General features: G+C 44.0%; 1 protein-coding gene across 7 annotated transcripts in view; it reads right to left on the bottom strand.

Annotated features, from left to right (window-relative positions):
• Nucleotides 1-501: 501 nt before the first annotated feature.
• The window catches only part of PEG3 (paternally expressed 3), a 30,604-nt gene continuing 14,471 nt past the window's right edge, over nt 502-16,634 (bottom strand). For 6 of the 7 annotated variants that reach the window (XM_030819521.1, XM_030819519.1, XM_030819518.1 and 3 more), the window contains 7 exons: nt 14,638-14,803; nt 13,968-14,057; nt 13,127-13,210; nt 12,017-12,120; nt 8,949-9,051; nt 8,094-8,186; nt 502-7,926 (listed from right to left, as the gene is read on the bottom strand). In XM_030819521.1, the coding sequence (XP_030675381.1) occupies nt 4,034-7,926; nt 8,094-8,186; nt 8,949-9,051; nt 12,017-12,120; nt 13,127-13,210; nt 13,968-14,057; nt 14,638-14,653 (4,383 nt within the window). In that variant the 5' untranslated portion in view covers nt 14,654-14,803 and the 3' untranslated portion in view covers nt 502-4,033. Of the gene's footprint in view, nt 7,927-8,093; nt 8,187-8,948; nt 9,052-12,016; nt 12,121-13,126; nt 13,211-13,967; nt 14,058-14,637; nt 16,336-16,634 lie in introns of those variants that run through there. The other variant, XM_012500254.2, reaches the window with a different exon arrangement.

The following is a 16,634-nucleotide window of genomic DNA, read 5'->3' as shown; positions in this document are numbered from 1 at the left end:
ATGGGATGTTTCTGGTGGGGAAGTCAGGTTAAAGTATGGTTAATGAACTTCGAAAAACAGTACAGAGATGACCCACTCAGGATAATTACCTTTTAACCTCAGGCAAGGGTCAGGAATAAACACCTGAGATTCTATAACATAGTAACGCTTTTATGTTAAGGATTTATTATTGTCTGTGATTTGTTATGTTTGAGACATTCTCACATTTCCAATTAAAAATGCCCACTCAAGTAACTAAGATGTACTTGTGGTCATTATCAACTTTAAAAAAATTGTTGGAACACGTGTTTTAGTTTCATAAGGGCAGTTACAAATGTGAAATCAAACAGTATTTAAAAATCCCTTAGAAGTAATTGTTGAAATAGATAATACTTAAAAATAGAGTAAGATTTGCAAACCAAACTTTTTAGGCTTAAGGAGGGACTAAGCTTTTGGATTTATAACTCTAACAAAATAACATATTTAACAACCCCAAAAACAAAACAGACAAAAGAGACTGAGAAATATTTATTTGTAACTTTATTTTTATTGTTGACACTATTACAGATAGATAGAATGACCACAACCATATTAACAAACCAAAAACCTGTGCACAGAAACAAGATGAAGAAAATATATCAAGATGTTAACTACACTCTTTGGATGGTGAAAACATGGGTGAGTTTCTCTTCTACATTTCTGTAACTTCAAAGTTTCTATAATGAACACATTTCATATATAATGGAAATATATGTAGTAAAGGTGGACTACCAAAACACTAGAATGATGACCTTTCAAGGAAATCGAGACAAAATAACCATAATCCCACAACCACCACACAACTATTTCTTGTTTTCCATCTTTCTTCCCATCTTTGACATTTATGCATACTTATCATTAACACCCTAATAATCACAGACTAGTGCACAGATCAAGATGTTAACAGTAATTGTTGTTGTGTGTTGGGAATATGAGTGAATTTTCTTTACTGAATTTCCAAAGTTTTCTATGAGTATGTATTATTATATTTGTAATGGAAAATACATACATAAAATTTATTACCAAAACACCAAAGATTATTTAAGAAATTTGAGACAAAATATTTAACCAAATTCCCACAACGACAACACTATTTTAGTTATTTTCCACATCTTTTCATTTTAGACTTTATGCACACATATTTAACACTGTTATCAAAAGCTTGTGCACTGAAACAAGATGGAGGAAATCAAGATGTTAACAGTAGTTGTTGGGTGTTGGGAATATAGGTAATTTTTTAAAATAATTTACTGTATTTTCTAATTTTTCCTCTGGGTATGTATTATGCACACAATGGAGACATACATAATACACTGTTATCAGGACATTATTATAGGGAACATATGAAAAAATTAAGGTGAAAGTATTTAACCATAATTCCACAAAGGTAACGTAACAGCTATTTTGAATATACATTTTGACACAGTTATAAACCTGTGCACAGAAACAAGAATGAACAAGATAGAGGACAGTATATGTCTTTGGATGGTGGGGACATGAATTTTTTTTCCTCCACTTTTCTGTATTTTCCAAGTGTGTGATAATGAGTTCAAATTATGTTCACAATGAAAATGTGATCATAAACTTTTTAGTAACACCACCATAAAGAACATTCAAGAAATTTAAGAAAATAATGCTCAACTATAAGCCTACAACACCACCACCACAACAGCTTTTGACTATAAGCGTATATATTTTTAAACAGTTATAACTGTAGTATAAATATACTTTCGTGTCCTGCTTTCTCCACTTAATGTTCTGTAAATATATTTCCACGTTGCTACATAACTCGTGATTATCATTTTTAAACAGCTGCATTAAGTGTCCACAGATAGGTTTAAACAATCATTCTCTTGTTTACCATTTGTTACTACCTTTTCACTAACTGAAGGTTGGAACGGACACCCTGACTTACGGCAAGTTGCTTTCTGAGAAGGGGCTACCACTGCCAACAATGTTAACACCAAGTAATGAACCCACAAAGTTCACCCCGACATCAACACTGATTCTCGTTTCAAGAGTCCTCTTCCCATGTAGTACTTCACTGCCCCCCAGCTTTCCTGATGTCCGTTCCAACCTCAGGTCTTCCTATGCAGCCAGCCCTCACCTACACCATACCATCAAAGGCTCCTTTTCCAAACTGCTCAGGACACCCCACTCAATTCATTCTCAGAAACTTGGCCTTCTACAGTTCTTGCCTCTGGTATTTTCTTCTGTCTGTCTCCTCTCCCCTCCTAGATCTGGTGATATATTAGGACTCCCTTCTTTGGCTCACTCATTTCTGCTTCTTGCTCTCAGCTCTACAATCTTCCTAAACTTTGACACTCCCTGCATCTTTGACATACTTCTAAGCCCTAATCCTGCAGATCCAGAAGAGTAAGATTCAGACACATTTCCCCCAGTGGGTACTTTAATTTTGCTTGTTCAAATGATCTACACTTATATTTTGCAAATCTTTTTTTTTTAAATTTTTTAAATTTTAAATTTTTTTTTTTCCAGCCAACTCAAGGCCAAAAAAAATCTCTTAATATAGTTATTATGCGAGGGGAGGGAAAGCAAAGGAGCACAGGTAGTCCACAGAATAGGACACAAGAAACCTCAAGCTGTGAGGTCAATTTGTAATTAAAAGGAATACTAAGATTAGATGAACACAACACTTAGAAATACTCTAGGAGAGCTGAAAAAGAAGGAACAGATGTTAACAAAACAAATTAAGGCTGCTGGGGAACCTGAGTCCATGTTAAGCTTGGGTTGACTGTAAAGAATTTTTTTTTTTTAATGCAAGTTAGACATGGAGTTAGAGGGTCAGATAAATAACGAAGAGAATTAAGTTAGCGATAGAAAGATCTAAGCTCCTGGGCACCTAGGGTGCAAACTGACTCGTGGCAGCATAGGCTGATGCTGCACAGGGGACCCAAGCCATGTTGCTACTTGTCACTTAAGGCAGGAAGCGCACAAAAGAAGTGATGAAAGGTCATTAGCCTGCATCATTATTTACAGCATGAGAGCCTCTCCTATGGTTCTCAACCTTCATTAGGCACTACTGTGATCTAGTGATGGTTGTAACCCATTCTTTAAAGGCAAAGATGTAAGATTTACAGGGAAAAGCTTCGGGTTTTATCAATTCACTATCGTCAAATACATATAGAATTGGTTTAAAAAAAAAAAAACCAGAACACAAATGTGTAATATTTTTGCATGAGAACCACTTCAACAAACATAACATGTGGCAACCAATCAATTTGGGTCACAAAAAGCCAATCCGTATATTGTAAAGCCTTACACAGTATTAGGTTCCAAAGTGTTGGTGCAGATGAAATGGCTGCAGAAAGAAGCTGAAGTACTTCTCTTTTCAAACAGTAAAGAGTAAAAGACATGTTATCTATCATGCCTACAGCTTCACAAGACTATTTAAGGGTAAGAAACAAAACAATTACTCAAAAAGATACTGACAGGGTTCAAATAATGCACAATAAATCTTTCTCAGGATCTAAGACACTTACAAATATAATCAAATTTGTTGCTCTCTTCCTCCTCCAAAAAAAAAAAAAAATTCAAAGAGTACCAGGTAAGGTACCTCTCTGCAGAGTAAACTGTAACTGTATATCATATTAAATCCAAATATATGTGATCACTGTTCTGCCATAATTTGCTATTTTATATACACCTCAGGAAACACTATATATACGTTACACAAGTATCATTTACAGTTGATTTGGGCAACCTTTGTAGTCTGGAATACTCATAGGGTTTTCTCAATCTGATTACTTGGAAAGGTAAGATGTGTGCTGTGGCTTTCCCACATGCAGACACTGACATCTGAAGGGGAAAGCTTAAGACTGTGGAATCTCCACATTCGGTCTCTTTTCAATCTGAGTTTAGAGATGTTAAGTCAGGTGTGTAACACACTAAGGTTAAGTCTCCTACTGACATTATCATGGATTGGTTTGAATTCTCTGTGGTTTGGTAAGGGTCAAGTCCTAGGTGAAGGTTTTCTAAACTTTACCCCATGCCCTCAGCCAGTGTGGGTATTCTGGTGTCTGGCAAGGGACAGGCGGTCATTGAAGAGCTGCCCACAGACGTCACATTTGAAGTACTTCTCATCAGCTTGATTGGCACCACCTGTGCTGGTGCTGGCACGTTCGATGTAGCCTGAGCACTCCCCAAAGGCATTTGCAGGCTCAAATATGATCACGCTGGCATGAGTTTTCAGGTGCTCACCGAATGCTGTACTGGAAGTGAAGGTTTCTGTGCATTCACGGCAGTCATAGTATGGTTCTTCTACCTGAATCTCTTGATCTTCACCTTCTTCTGGGTCTTCAATTCCCACACCATCAGGTTCGTCGGCATCTCCCTCTGGCTCTTCAGCTTTTCCCTCTGGCTCTTCAGCTCTTTCTTCTGGGTCTTCAATCCCTGCACCATCTGGCTCATCGGCATCCCCATTTGGCTGCTCGGCCTCTCCATTTGGCTGTTCAGCCTCTCCAATGGGCTCTGCAGCCTCTCCATCTGGCCCTTCAGCCTCTCCGTTTGGCTCAGCAGCCTCCACCTCTGGCTCGGCAGCCTCCACTTCTGGCTCGGCAGCCTCCACTTCTGGCTCGGCAGCCTCTACGTTTGACCCCTGAATCCTCAGAACTACTTGTGGAACGTGGACATTGGCTTCAACTTCCTGGGCTGCTGCTGCTGCAGCTGCTGCTGCTTCATCTTCTTCTTCTTCTTCCAGATGAAGCTCCTTATGTTTAGTGAGGACTGTGCTATGAATAAAGGACTTACCACAATCCTTGCATTCATAGAATGGTATAGCTCCTTTGAGGGGCTCAGTAAGAAATGAGGTGTGAGTATAGGAGGACCCATACTCATAGGGCTCATTCTTATGAACAGTTACGTGATCTGCAAGTTCTGCTGGGTTGACGAAAGATTCTCCACAGACCACACATTCAAAGAGTCTCTCTTCGGTCTGACTTCTCTGAAACTCAGTGAGGGCTAAGCCTGGAATGATAGCTTCCTCAGCCATCTGGCTCTGCTCCAGTAAATCATCTTCTCTATGAAGTCTCATATGCTCATTAAGGGCAGAGCTATGAATGAAGCCTTGTCCACACAAAAGGCATCGAATGGCCGACCCAGCAAGAGCAGGATTCCTCTCTGCGGCACGATTCCTCCGTGGCTTCATGGGCAAGAGGGCAATAAAACCATCATCACACCCCTTCATGGAATACAACTGGTCTTGTTCATGGATTCTCTGATGCTCGAAAAGGAATGAGCTATGAATAAAAGATTCCCCACACTTTGGACATTCATACAGCTGCTCTCCAGTGTAATCTCTCTGATACTCGCTGATGGAATGGGTGTGAATTACAGAATGTGTGTACTCCCGACTGTCAACCAGGCACTTCCTGCTGTGGACTTTCTGATGGTCTGTGAGGTGTGTGAGATCCACGAAGCCCAGGCCACAGTCCTCACATTCATAGATTTTGTCATCAGGGTCATCCTTCTGAGGGTCTTCCATGTCTGAGCCTTGAATGACAGGGTCTTCAATTGTCTCCTGACCATGGGTCTCCTCGCCGTGGGTCTCCTCCCCATGGGTCTTCTCGCCTTGAGACTCCTTGCCATGAGACTTCTCTTGGTCATAGAGTTTCTGGTTTGTATTGAGGTCTTTGCTGGTAGCAAAAAATTGTCTGAATTCCTTACATTTGTTCCACGCTTGCTCTTTAGCATACTGCTCTTGGGCGTAACTTGTTTGAGGGTCAGTAGGGGCCAAGCTGCGAATGACAGACCATTCATAATTTCTGCTTCCAGAAGGCTTCTCTCTATCATGAATCTTCTGGTGCTCAGTGAGGTCAGAGCTATGAGTAAAGCACTCCCCACACTTCTGACATTCATAGAGCATCCCTCGAGGGTGAAATGTTTGTTCACCAAAAGGCAGAGTGTGAATTACAGAGGTCTCGTTGCTCCTATGCTCAATGTATTTCTTTTTAGCACGAGCCTTCTGGTATTCACGGACATTTGAGCTGGGAACAGAGAATTCGCCATCCTTCTTAAATTCACCAGATCCCTCTCCAAGAACACTTTTCTGAGGTTTGGCACGGGATACACTCTGTATGACAGAGTCTTCATAGTTGTGATTCTTACTGCCCCCTTCACAAGGGTTCTCTCTGGCAGGAATCTTCTGTCGCTTATCATTAAGGTCTGAGATATAAATGGAGGATTCTCCCTTCTCATTAGATTCCACCAATTCATTTCCATTGTGACTTCTTGGAGGTTTGGAAGCCACTAAGCTATGGATAACAGACCTACTGTATTCCCTTCCTTCAGAGGTATTCCCTCCAGCACGAACTCTCTGATGGTTGATAGCATCGAAGCTCTGAATGGTAGACTCTGCCATTACTTTTGGTTTACTGGGCCCCGCTACACTGTGACTTTTCTGAGCTTCCACAGACGCTAAGCTATGAATAACAGACCTCTCATATGATTTCCCCTCATAGACATTTTCCTTAGTGGGAATCTTCTGGTTTTCATAGCGGTTAGAGCTAATGGTGAACGCCTTCTCGTCCTCATCACTTTCAAGAGGTCTTGTTATAGTATGACTCTTCTGAGATTCAGTGAATGGCCCACTGTGAATGACAGATTTCTCATACCCTCTGCCTTCAAAGAGATTCTTTCGAGAATGAATTTTCTGATGCTCACTGAGCTCTGAGCTTTGCATGAAGGCATCCCGGGAATCTGTAAAGTCATAGGGCTTCTCCTTATTGTAAGTTTTCTGACGCCTTTTAAGGGACTGACCAGGAATAAAGGTTTCCTCACACACTTTACCCTTATTTTCAAATGGGTTCCCTCTAGTATGGATTTTCTGATGTTCTTTCAGGGATGAGCTATGAAGGAAAGTCTCCCCACACACCTTACATTCGTACATTTTCTCTTTACCATACATTTTCTGAAACTCATTAAGGGTTGGGCTGGGCCTAAAGGTTTCCCCACGCTCACGTTCACGTTCACGCTCATTATCTTTGTCATCCCCAAAGTGGATTTTCTGGTGCTCAATCAGGGCAGAACTATGAAGGAAGGTTTCCTTACACACCCTGCACTCATAGAATTTGTCTTTGCCATATATTTTCTGAAGCTCACTAAAAGTTGGGCTAGGCATGAAGGCCTCCTCACACTCCTGATTCTTACATTCCATAAGATACCCTCTAGCATGAATCTTCCGATGTTCAGCCAAGGCGGCACTCTTATTGAAGGTCTCTCCACAGTCCTTACATTCAAAACGTTTCCCTCCAACCTGACTTTTCTGAACTTCACTGACAGCCACACTGTGAATAAAGGACTCACCATACTCATAGAGGTTCTCTCTAGTATGCATGATCTGGTGCTCAACAAATTCTGAGATGACACTGAACGACCTCCCACACTCATCACATACATATGGCATTGCCCCAAAATCAATTGGCTGTGACTCGGTAAAGGAGGGGGAGCTGAGGCTGCTCAGGCTGCTCATGCTCATGGCTTTTCTCATCTCACTACCACATTCAAAGGGCTTCTTCCTGGGACAGGCTTTTTGATCGTGAATCGAGCCCTTCCCATCTGTGTCAAAATGATAGCGCCTCTTTCTTTCAAGAACTCTCTTTCTGGAAACAAGGGTTGAATTAAACCTAAAGCCTCCCCTAAATGCATTCCCTTCATAAACCCGCTGCTGGATCACTGACTCCCTCTTGTTCAATGAAACGTCCTTCCAGTTATCATCTGACATTCTGGGGAATCTCTGTGACCGGTCACTTGACTCCCTTGCTCTTCCCGATTTGGAACTGCGTGACACATCCTTGATGAATTTTTCCATTATCACTCCGTGGGAAGATTCATCTTCACAAATCCCCCGCCGGTGGGTTGATTTTTTGGCTTCAGGCATAGTTTTTAGACCTGAAAAGAAACCCCAAATGTAAATACTCCCTAGTCCCCATAAGAAGGACAGTGGGACTTGGAGGGGTGCACCCTTCTGTGATGTTTAGGAATGCAAAGTGTAGAAGGTTCCTTGATAGCATCTCACTGGTTGTGTGGCTCCTCTGTGGGATGTGCCTCCTGCTTACCTCGACTGGTGCTTGGGTAGGCACTTCTCTTGGATCTTGATGAGTGGCCCTGCGTCATGTGGGAGTGGCCATCGTCTTCAGCAAGCTGCACTCCTGGTCACAAGGACAATATGATGCCTCAAATTCAAGTTGAGGACCAAGACTCATCACCATAAATTGATCTTCATCTTTCACTGAGCCACTAAATATGAGGTGGCCCATATCTGATTCCTTGGATGTCAGAAGACATTTGCTGTCTCATTTCCCTACTATCTATTCCCTAATCCATTCTAATCTACATGTAATTCTTCTGACACCACTCAGAAATGTGTACAAAGATCCCACATGTCCCTGAAATCAGTGCATTGTCTTTTAGTCTTCACCTTCTTGTAACCACTTTTTAAGTCCTCTTTTTCACTGGCCTTCTTCCTCTTACCTCACGACTGCTCTTCCTCCACCCACTCCCTCGACGCCCCATGGCCTTATCGACCTGCAGCACAGCCAACTGCCCACTACCAACTTGGGCTAGATGTCTTCCAGGAAAGTCCACGTGGGAACTCAGGATCCCATCCTGAATGTCTACGTGAAAACCTCCAGTGCTACCGCTCTGGAAAGAAGTATCAACTCTTGTGGCAAGAAGCATCTCCCTGCTTGTCCCCACCCTGGACAATGTATCTTTACCCAAAGCCAGAGGCATTTCTTAAAAAGACAAATTTCATCATTTACTCCCTCTTTTGAAATCTTTCAAAGATTTCTTCTTATCCTTGGAGTCCAAATATATTAATGTGGACTCTTAACATCCAGCTTAAAAAGGAGCAAGATGACAAAATGCTCCAATGACTGGACTGGGAGTGACTGAGAGAAGCAGCTGCTTACCCAGGGAGAGCAGCTTCCTGTAGTTTTCCATGTTGTCCTGGATTGTGTTGTGAGGTTTCCTGTCCTCAGCGAGGTCCACCACATTTTGGTATGATTCAGCATCCTACAACAGCAAACACAGACCTCTCAATGGAGTCTGTCCCCACTGATGTTCAAAGACAGAATAATGTTGGCGACATGGGAGCTACATATATGAAGTTATATAGGAAGTGCTCACGGTATTGGGGTTCTGAGTGATCCAAGTCAAGTGTTACTAGGGGCCTACGTCGTACCTACCTTGGTGCTACACTCTGAGGCAGATCCCAAAGACGCATGACACATATTCCTTGCCCTCATGCAGCTTATAATTTGGTTGGAGAGAAAAGACTCATGAAACAATTAGAGAACAATAAACAATAAATTGGGGTACAGATAATAAGTGCTAAACGGGTTTTGTAGAGGGACAGTTCAGGGTGGGCCTGAACAGTGTGCAAAGGTTTGTGGAGGGCAGGTGGGGCCTAAGTGGTGGGTGAGATTATGATACATATAGAAAGGGATTGGTGGGAAAACTTAAACAGACTAAATATCAAACAGGCACAGAGTACTCAAGGAACAGAAAGAAGACACACACATTCACGCAGACATCTGGTCAGGATGTGACTTAAACCTCCCTCCTGGTTTCTCCATGGCATAGCATGGCTACATTAAGGGAGTCTCCAGTTTGCACAATTTCCAAATAACCCAGGAATAACTGTAAGCCCTGAGGACATTTTTATAATTGCCTTTTCTGTTTTAATGGATATTTACCTAAAAAGGAATTTTAAAATTCCTTGCATTACTGACGAGAACCTTCTATCAGGATTCTAAAGGACCTTTGCTTATTGCCAGAGGGCTGACTAGAACTGGTTTCAGGGAATCATGGTCCCAGGAAGAATGGCACTGAGGCTGGAAAGAGACTCAAGGAGGGAGATGGTGCTGTGGGAAACCCACAGGCTTTGGAGCTGGACAGAGATCTTGGTCAAAGGAGGATTGCACCAATTATGAGCTGTGCAACCTTGGGAACGGAAATCTTTTTGAACCTTTCTTTCAGGTTCTTCACCTGTAAAATGGGGAGAAGAGCATCTATCTGCTTTGCAATACTGTGGGTGAGGATTTTCTGCAGTGTGATATCTTGCTTAAATATTAAGAAAAATTATGTAAAGGAAATACAAATGTTTTGATATTAAATCTACCATAGTTCTATTGCTGGGAAGAGGCATGGAGCAACATGAAAAATGTAGCAAAAAAAAGAGGGTTTGCTGAATAAGGTATATCTACCACAAAAGACAAAGAGGTACGGGTATCTGCGTTTAAGAGGGAAGCCTTATCCATGCACTGCCTGTGTCCTGCCACAAAAAAGCAGAAACAACAACAAAAACTAAGTAGGGCAAGGAAACACAGCAGAGCTTCACAGATAAAATTCTTTTTTCATATGAAAGAAAAAGCACACTTTGATTTAAAATTAAAATCTAGGCCAGTGGGCAGCCCTAAATTGGTTGTTTGCTTTGTGTTTGTAATCAACAATGACATCTTAATGCATACAAACTGCAATCAAGTTCAGTGGAAGAGATGCTGTCCTGAAGACAATGCTAGTATGGCACAATGTAGTTTTCACAATATGATCTATACGTGTGAACAATTAAGAGACTTACACACGAAGCTAAAAGATGAGAGAATTTTCTGTTGTGGACACCTTCAAAATGTAATTTATGTCATTTGCTGCTGGTGTTACCACCGTACTGCGTCAGTAGGAATCAGTAGCTTCCAGACTTTTGATTATGCAGACATGGGGCTTGGATGCCAATTCTTCACACATTGTCAAGGAAGGGCATTTAAAAAGCAAAACAAGACAAAGCCCAACTACCAGGATACCAGTGGCCAGGCCCACACGTGCCTCCAGCCTTCTTCCTATATCCCAGCCACCTGGCCCTTTGTTTAGTTCCTATCCCACAACTTTAGCTGAGCTCTCCCTAATGCCTGGGGTCCCCTCCCCCAACACCTGACCCAGCGTGCTCCTGGCTCTAAATGGCAACTGTTAATGCCTCCAAGACATTTCCCTTCAATCCAAATCAAGGCCCTTGTTACAGTTTCTTGTTAACTCTATTTTTCCTTGAGGGCACTGAGAATGATGAGCAGTTATGTACAACATTTGTGTCGATATTTATTTGTGTGACTGTCAAAAGCTTCTCAGGGCAGGGCCCCTCTCTGTGTTGCTCACTGCAGTGTCCCCCAGGGCCTAGGCCTGCTATCTGACATGGGGTGGGTACTGATATGTGAAGGAAAGGAAGGCTCAGCCCAATGGCTCCTCCCTTCTTTGAGTCCAGTCAGTGCTGGGGTCCTCCTCCACACTCCACCATGTATAAGTGACCCCTCTCCTCCTTCCTAAAAAACAAGCTCAAGTCCCACATTTTTTTTCCCTTCATGCATCTCCCTGGCACATGCTGCCTCTTAAACCACAACTGCCATAATTGTTAACATTTAACGGTGTGCCTACCATGTGCCAGGTACTTTATGTATGTGTGTGAGTGACTTTTCACAGCAGCCCTGGGAGCAATCACCATATTCATTTCACAGATGAGGAAACTGAAATTCAGCTTAGTTGAGTAAATGGCCCAAGGCCACACAGCTAGCAAGTGGCAGAGCCAGGCTTTAAACCCAGCTCCTGTCAGCTCCAGAGCCTTTGTTCTCCCTGGCCAGTCTACTCTGCAGACCCACAGCTTTCCTGGCTCCCTCCTGAGGACCAGAAACATCTCCAGAGTCACTCTGCTTCCCTGGCCCTGTAGGGAAGGGCCAGTGTGACCAGCCTGCCAAGTGACACGCATGCTGAGGGGGCAGGGGCTCCTCTGACCACATGAACGACACAGAAACAGCCAGCAGCAACCTGGGCTACTTGTCACCTATGGGATGGGCCTGGGCTCCTCCTGGAGTGCTGGGCTCTCACCCCAGGTGGGACTCTAGGGGGCAGATAAACACACCATCTGGGGAAAGAAAGGCATCTCTGCCATGAAATGAAGATGGCCTTTCTAGAAAGAGAGGAAACCTGAGCATACCTGAGATCGGGACTCATAAGCCCTGGAGTCCCTGTTGTCATCTCTGTCCATTTCAAAGCTTGTTTTCGCCATCACAGGAAGGGAAAGATCCCGCTGAGGCATCCCTGTGAAGAGAAAAGGCATCAAGAAGAAGCAGGGCCCAGTCCATCCTGCAAGTCCCAGGTTTGTCCCACTCAACTGTGAAGCCGGCTGGGGTGTGAGTGTATGAGACCAAGTGCTTTTCTCTTCTCTGCATTCTGTGGCTGCCTCTGAGGAGTCCCACAACAACCAGTGGCCCTACAACAACGCAGACCCAGGGCAGGGCCAGGGGCCTTGCCACATCCTTCTGCTCCCAATCTCGGAGGTGGTTCAGATTGTGCCCAAGCTGTGTGGGTCCAGGTGCGGTGCCCACTAGCCTCATCCTTCGGGCACAACCTCTGGGTCTCCCCAGCTGCAATGTGTGACAGGGAGATGGCATCAGAGACACCGTCCCACAGGGTCATGGCTCTGAACAATGCCTAATGTGTTGTGAACCATCACTAAATGTCACTCACTCCTGATATCCTTCTCCTGATCAATTTTAGGGTGCCCTGCTGCCCACGGCAGTGTTCTCCAAGTCCAGGAAGAACAGGAAATGATTTCCAGCAGTATGGACACCAGTAATACACTGGTGTGATGATTGATTCCCTTCCAAATCTCAGGCCTGGTGCTCAGATGTGGCACTTCCCTAGCACTGCAGGAAGTCGTGGCAGACATTCCTAGTTAACAACATTGTTACAATGTGTCTTTCATTCTCGCCTTCTGCCTATGGCACTTTATACTAGTTTTCAATTTTTGCAGTGGCATAGTCTTTCATACAGAAACTTCTAGTTTTTTTTTTTTTTAAATGCACCAGCTTAAGAACACTGAGCAAATAGTAGTTTAGGTGGCAACAGGTCTGTGTGGTGAAACCTGTGCTGCTGGTACTGAGTGGAACTTCATAAATAGGAGCCTTGGACTAAACTTTTGGAGAAGCGGAATATAGTCCAAATAGAGCAGCAGGAACTTCGAGGCCCTGGCACTTTCCCCTTGAACCTGTGCACAGCACATGCTCTCTATCTCCTACTGAGAAAGAAAGTGGTTAAGACTCACTGCTTCTTGGGTTCCTGGTGTAGGGCCAGCGGTCTCGTGGCTCCATGTCTCTGCTTCTGCCCCTCCGGTCCCAGTCCCGCTCACCTGAGCAGGTGAGACATTCCAGTGTTAATTAACAAAGCACTTCGACACACCTGTTTTCCCTGCATGTGCACAAACACCCCTCTGGAAAGTGATGCTACCCTCTTCCCACAAGGAGATGGATCCAAAACAGACAGCTCCAGATTCCCAGGCTCATCTGGCCCCTTCTTTATCATATACCCGCAACATGGTTTCTGCAGGCTTTGCCCAAGTGGGGCTTGCTTCCAAGCAAGTTCCAAAGCTCAGTCCAGTAGCTAACTCCCACTTCAGACTCTTTGCTGGCTTCTCAGTTCCTAAGGGGCTGAGTCCACATTCAGGAGAATGGACTGCGGACCCTCTACTGTCTGGCAGCTGATCTTAAAGTGCATGTTATTCTACTACAAAAAAAAACAAAACCCAAGAAAACAACACACACGCCCTCCCTGAAAGCAGTGCTCCCTATAAAAGCTCACTGAAGCATCTTTAATGAACTTTCCTGGGGAGGCTGGGGGTACAGCTGGAAGCAGCCTGTTGCAAATTCCAAATAGCTTTAAATACTTTATCATTGAATAAAATGAGATTAAGTATTTAAGGTATCTGTTTAGATATAAAAATGTCTCATTATGACATCAATTAATTTACCCTCTCCTCAGATCTCAGAGTGAAGGTGACCACTCGGGGATGGCGGGTCATCTTCATGGAGGCCCCAACCCACCGTGTCTCCATCTGGAAGCATCTGGCAGCGCCTGCCCATGGGTGACCAGTGGGGATGGGTACTCACCCCCGAAAGGATGGACTGAGTGAGGTGGTGAGGACTCTCCTCTGTTCCGGGTCATGTCGTCGTCGCTGGTCACGTCACTGTTGTTGTCGTCTGAGAGGACACCGGTCGCCAAGTTACTATCTCTGGCCCATATTCTCACAATAGTTCCCCCCAATCCCTGAGCCGCATCTCCCTGTCATACACACAAACGGTTGGAGTGACCTGATCCTGACATTTCTGAGCTCAAAACCCTTCAGTGGTTTCCAACCACTCCTGACATACTAAAAACTGGGTGGGGGGAGCATGGTGGCTGTGTCCACCCTGACCTCACTCCCAGACACAAACAGCCAGAAGGCAACCTCCTAGCACACCACACCAAAAAGGCAGGAGAGATAGGAGGTTTTCTCCCTTCCACAGAAGTGTTTCCTTTCCCTCTCCTGACTCAGGATGGTGGTTCTGCACCAGGGTGCTTTTGGCCGCCAGGGGATACCTGGGCATGTGTGGAGACACTTTTGGTGGTCACACCCAGAAAATCATGATGCGGCTCAATATCCCACAGTACACAGGACACCCCCACCGCTGCCCAGGACAGAGAGTGATCCAGTCCAGACCATGTCGGAAGTGTGGAGGCTGAGAGCCCCAGGGCACACCTGAGGCCTGCAGTGACCACCATCACCCCGTGGAGACTCACCTTCCGGTTGGTACATCTCCTTGTAATTCTCCAGCAGAGAGACGAGCTTCTCACAGTTCTCCGGCTTTTTTGCTCGCACCCAAGGCTTGAGCTTTTCAGGGATGATGGTCAGGTACTGCTCAAGGACCAAGAGCTCGATGATCTCCTCCTTGGTGCGAGTCTCCGGCTGCAACCAATCGAGGCAGAGGTTTCGGAGTTTGATCAGGGTCTTCCGAGGCCCAACAAATTCCACATAGATTAGGTTCCGAAACCTCTGATGAAAAAACTCAGAGTCAGTTGGACCTTCTCCTATGACAACATCTGGCTCCTTAGTCAAGTCACTGTCTAGCTCACACAGATTTGGGGCCCAGGACTTCTTAGGTTTTGTGGCAGGCAAGTGCTTTGGAGGCAGCATTTCTCTAAGTAAAATTTTCACTGGAGGAACCAAACATGAGTCAACAGGAAAGATGTGGCAGCCTGTGACCGTCAGTACTCAGGGACCTGTAGATCGTAAGGAGATATACACATGTCCCAGAAGTTGAGGACCAGGCAGCAGTGGAGGCCACCTTACCAGAGGCATCGACAGTGCTTTTGGGATATGGGAGTCCCCAGTAAACAGGCAAACAACTGCACAAAGTTGGCCTCAGCACAGCAGTTACAAGCATGACCCCTGGGCTTCACAGAGACCTACTCCTGAGGAGTTGGCTCTGCTGATAACTATGCAACTGTAGGCAACTTGTCTAATGCCCTAGAGTCTGTCTCTGTAATCTGAGAAATGAGAATAACAGCACCTCCATCCCCTTCAGAATTGTGAAGCTTAAATAAACTAAAATACCCAAAAAGACTTAACTGCCCAATGCAAGGCACAAGAGAAATGTTCAAGGCCCTAGCCAGTACTAAAATCAGACGTCAGCATGTTTATTAGCAAAAATGAAAAGGGGAAGTAGGAGTTGGGGCAAATCCTCCCCTAACATTTCTTCCCTTAACACAATTATTAAAACACAGTATACAACGTGTAAAAAATGGAAGACTACTAAAAAATATTAAAAGTACTCAACTCTAGGTAATATGACATTATTCCCTCAGACAGTGAGAAGTGACCATTGAGCCTCTTGATGCTACTGCACATTCTTTTGCCTTCATCAATCTTGACAAAGATCTAATCTGTCTAAAAGATATGGCTTTCTGTTTTGACATTCCTTTCTGTTTCTTTACCTAGTTATTTCCTTGTCTTTATTTTATTATCTGCCCCCTTCCATTTTTTAAACTTTTGAGATTGGACATAAACGTAAAGATTTTCAATCTGTCCTCTTTTTTATGTAACCAAGTAAAGCTATACATTTCCTTAAAGCATTTTTGCTATCATTTACGTTTTATTGCATATTTTTATGACTGGTCAGCACAACTGGTGCAACTAAGTAAGGCAATATGGGAAAGAAATCTAGGTCTGGGAGCATAAACTACTACTGGCTTTACTTCCAGAGAAGAAAAAAACCATATGCAACAAAAATTTTCTCCCTTTGTTTTAAAAGGAAAGCAAGTTTAAATTTTTTAATTTGGAAAAAGTCTAAAGGAAAACTGAAGGTGTTTCCATTATTCAGAGTCTCTCATTAGACATTATCACTTGGAAATCAATGTGGTAATCACGGTAAACTCATGTTTACTCGTCTCGGTGATGGGCTCCCACGTCCCTCCCTATGCGAACTGCCCTCCCATGCTCTCTCCTGCATGGTATCATCCCACGGAGCTTGGGCACCATCCAATGCAAATGCCTCGATCCTAAAGACCTTAGCGACTGGACTACTTCCTTGCTGCCTTCTTCATAGGACTGAGAAACCACAGAGAGCACAACACAGATAATGCTCTGCTGGGCAGAAGAATCCCAAAGCAAGGGACGGTAACAGACCAGAGAGTCCAGGCTCCAGATGATTGGTGTGACATTTCAGACATGGTCACTCTAACCCAGGACAGGGCAAAAGCAGAGGTCTGTGCCTGTGAGGGAGACAGGCAAGGGCAGA

Source organism: Nomascus leucogenys, chromosome 10 (assembly GCF_006542625.1).
Source record: "Nomascus leucogenys isolate Asia chromosome 10, Asia_NLE_v1, whole genome shotgun sequence".
Taxonomy (NCBI): domain Eukaryota; kingdom Metazoa; phylum Chordata; class Mammalia; order Primates; family Hylobatidae; genus Nomascus; species Nomascus leucogenys.
This window is presented reverse-complemented; position numbering and strand designations above follow the sequence as displayed.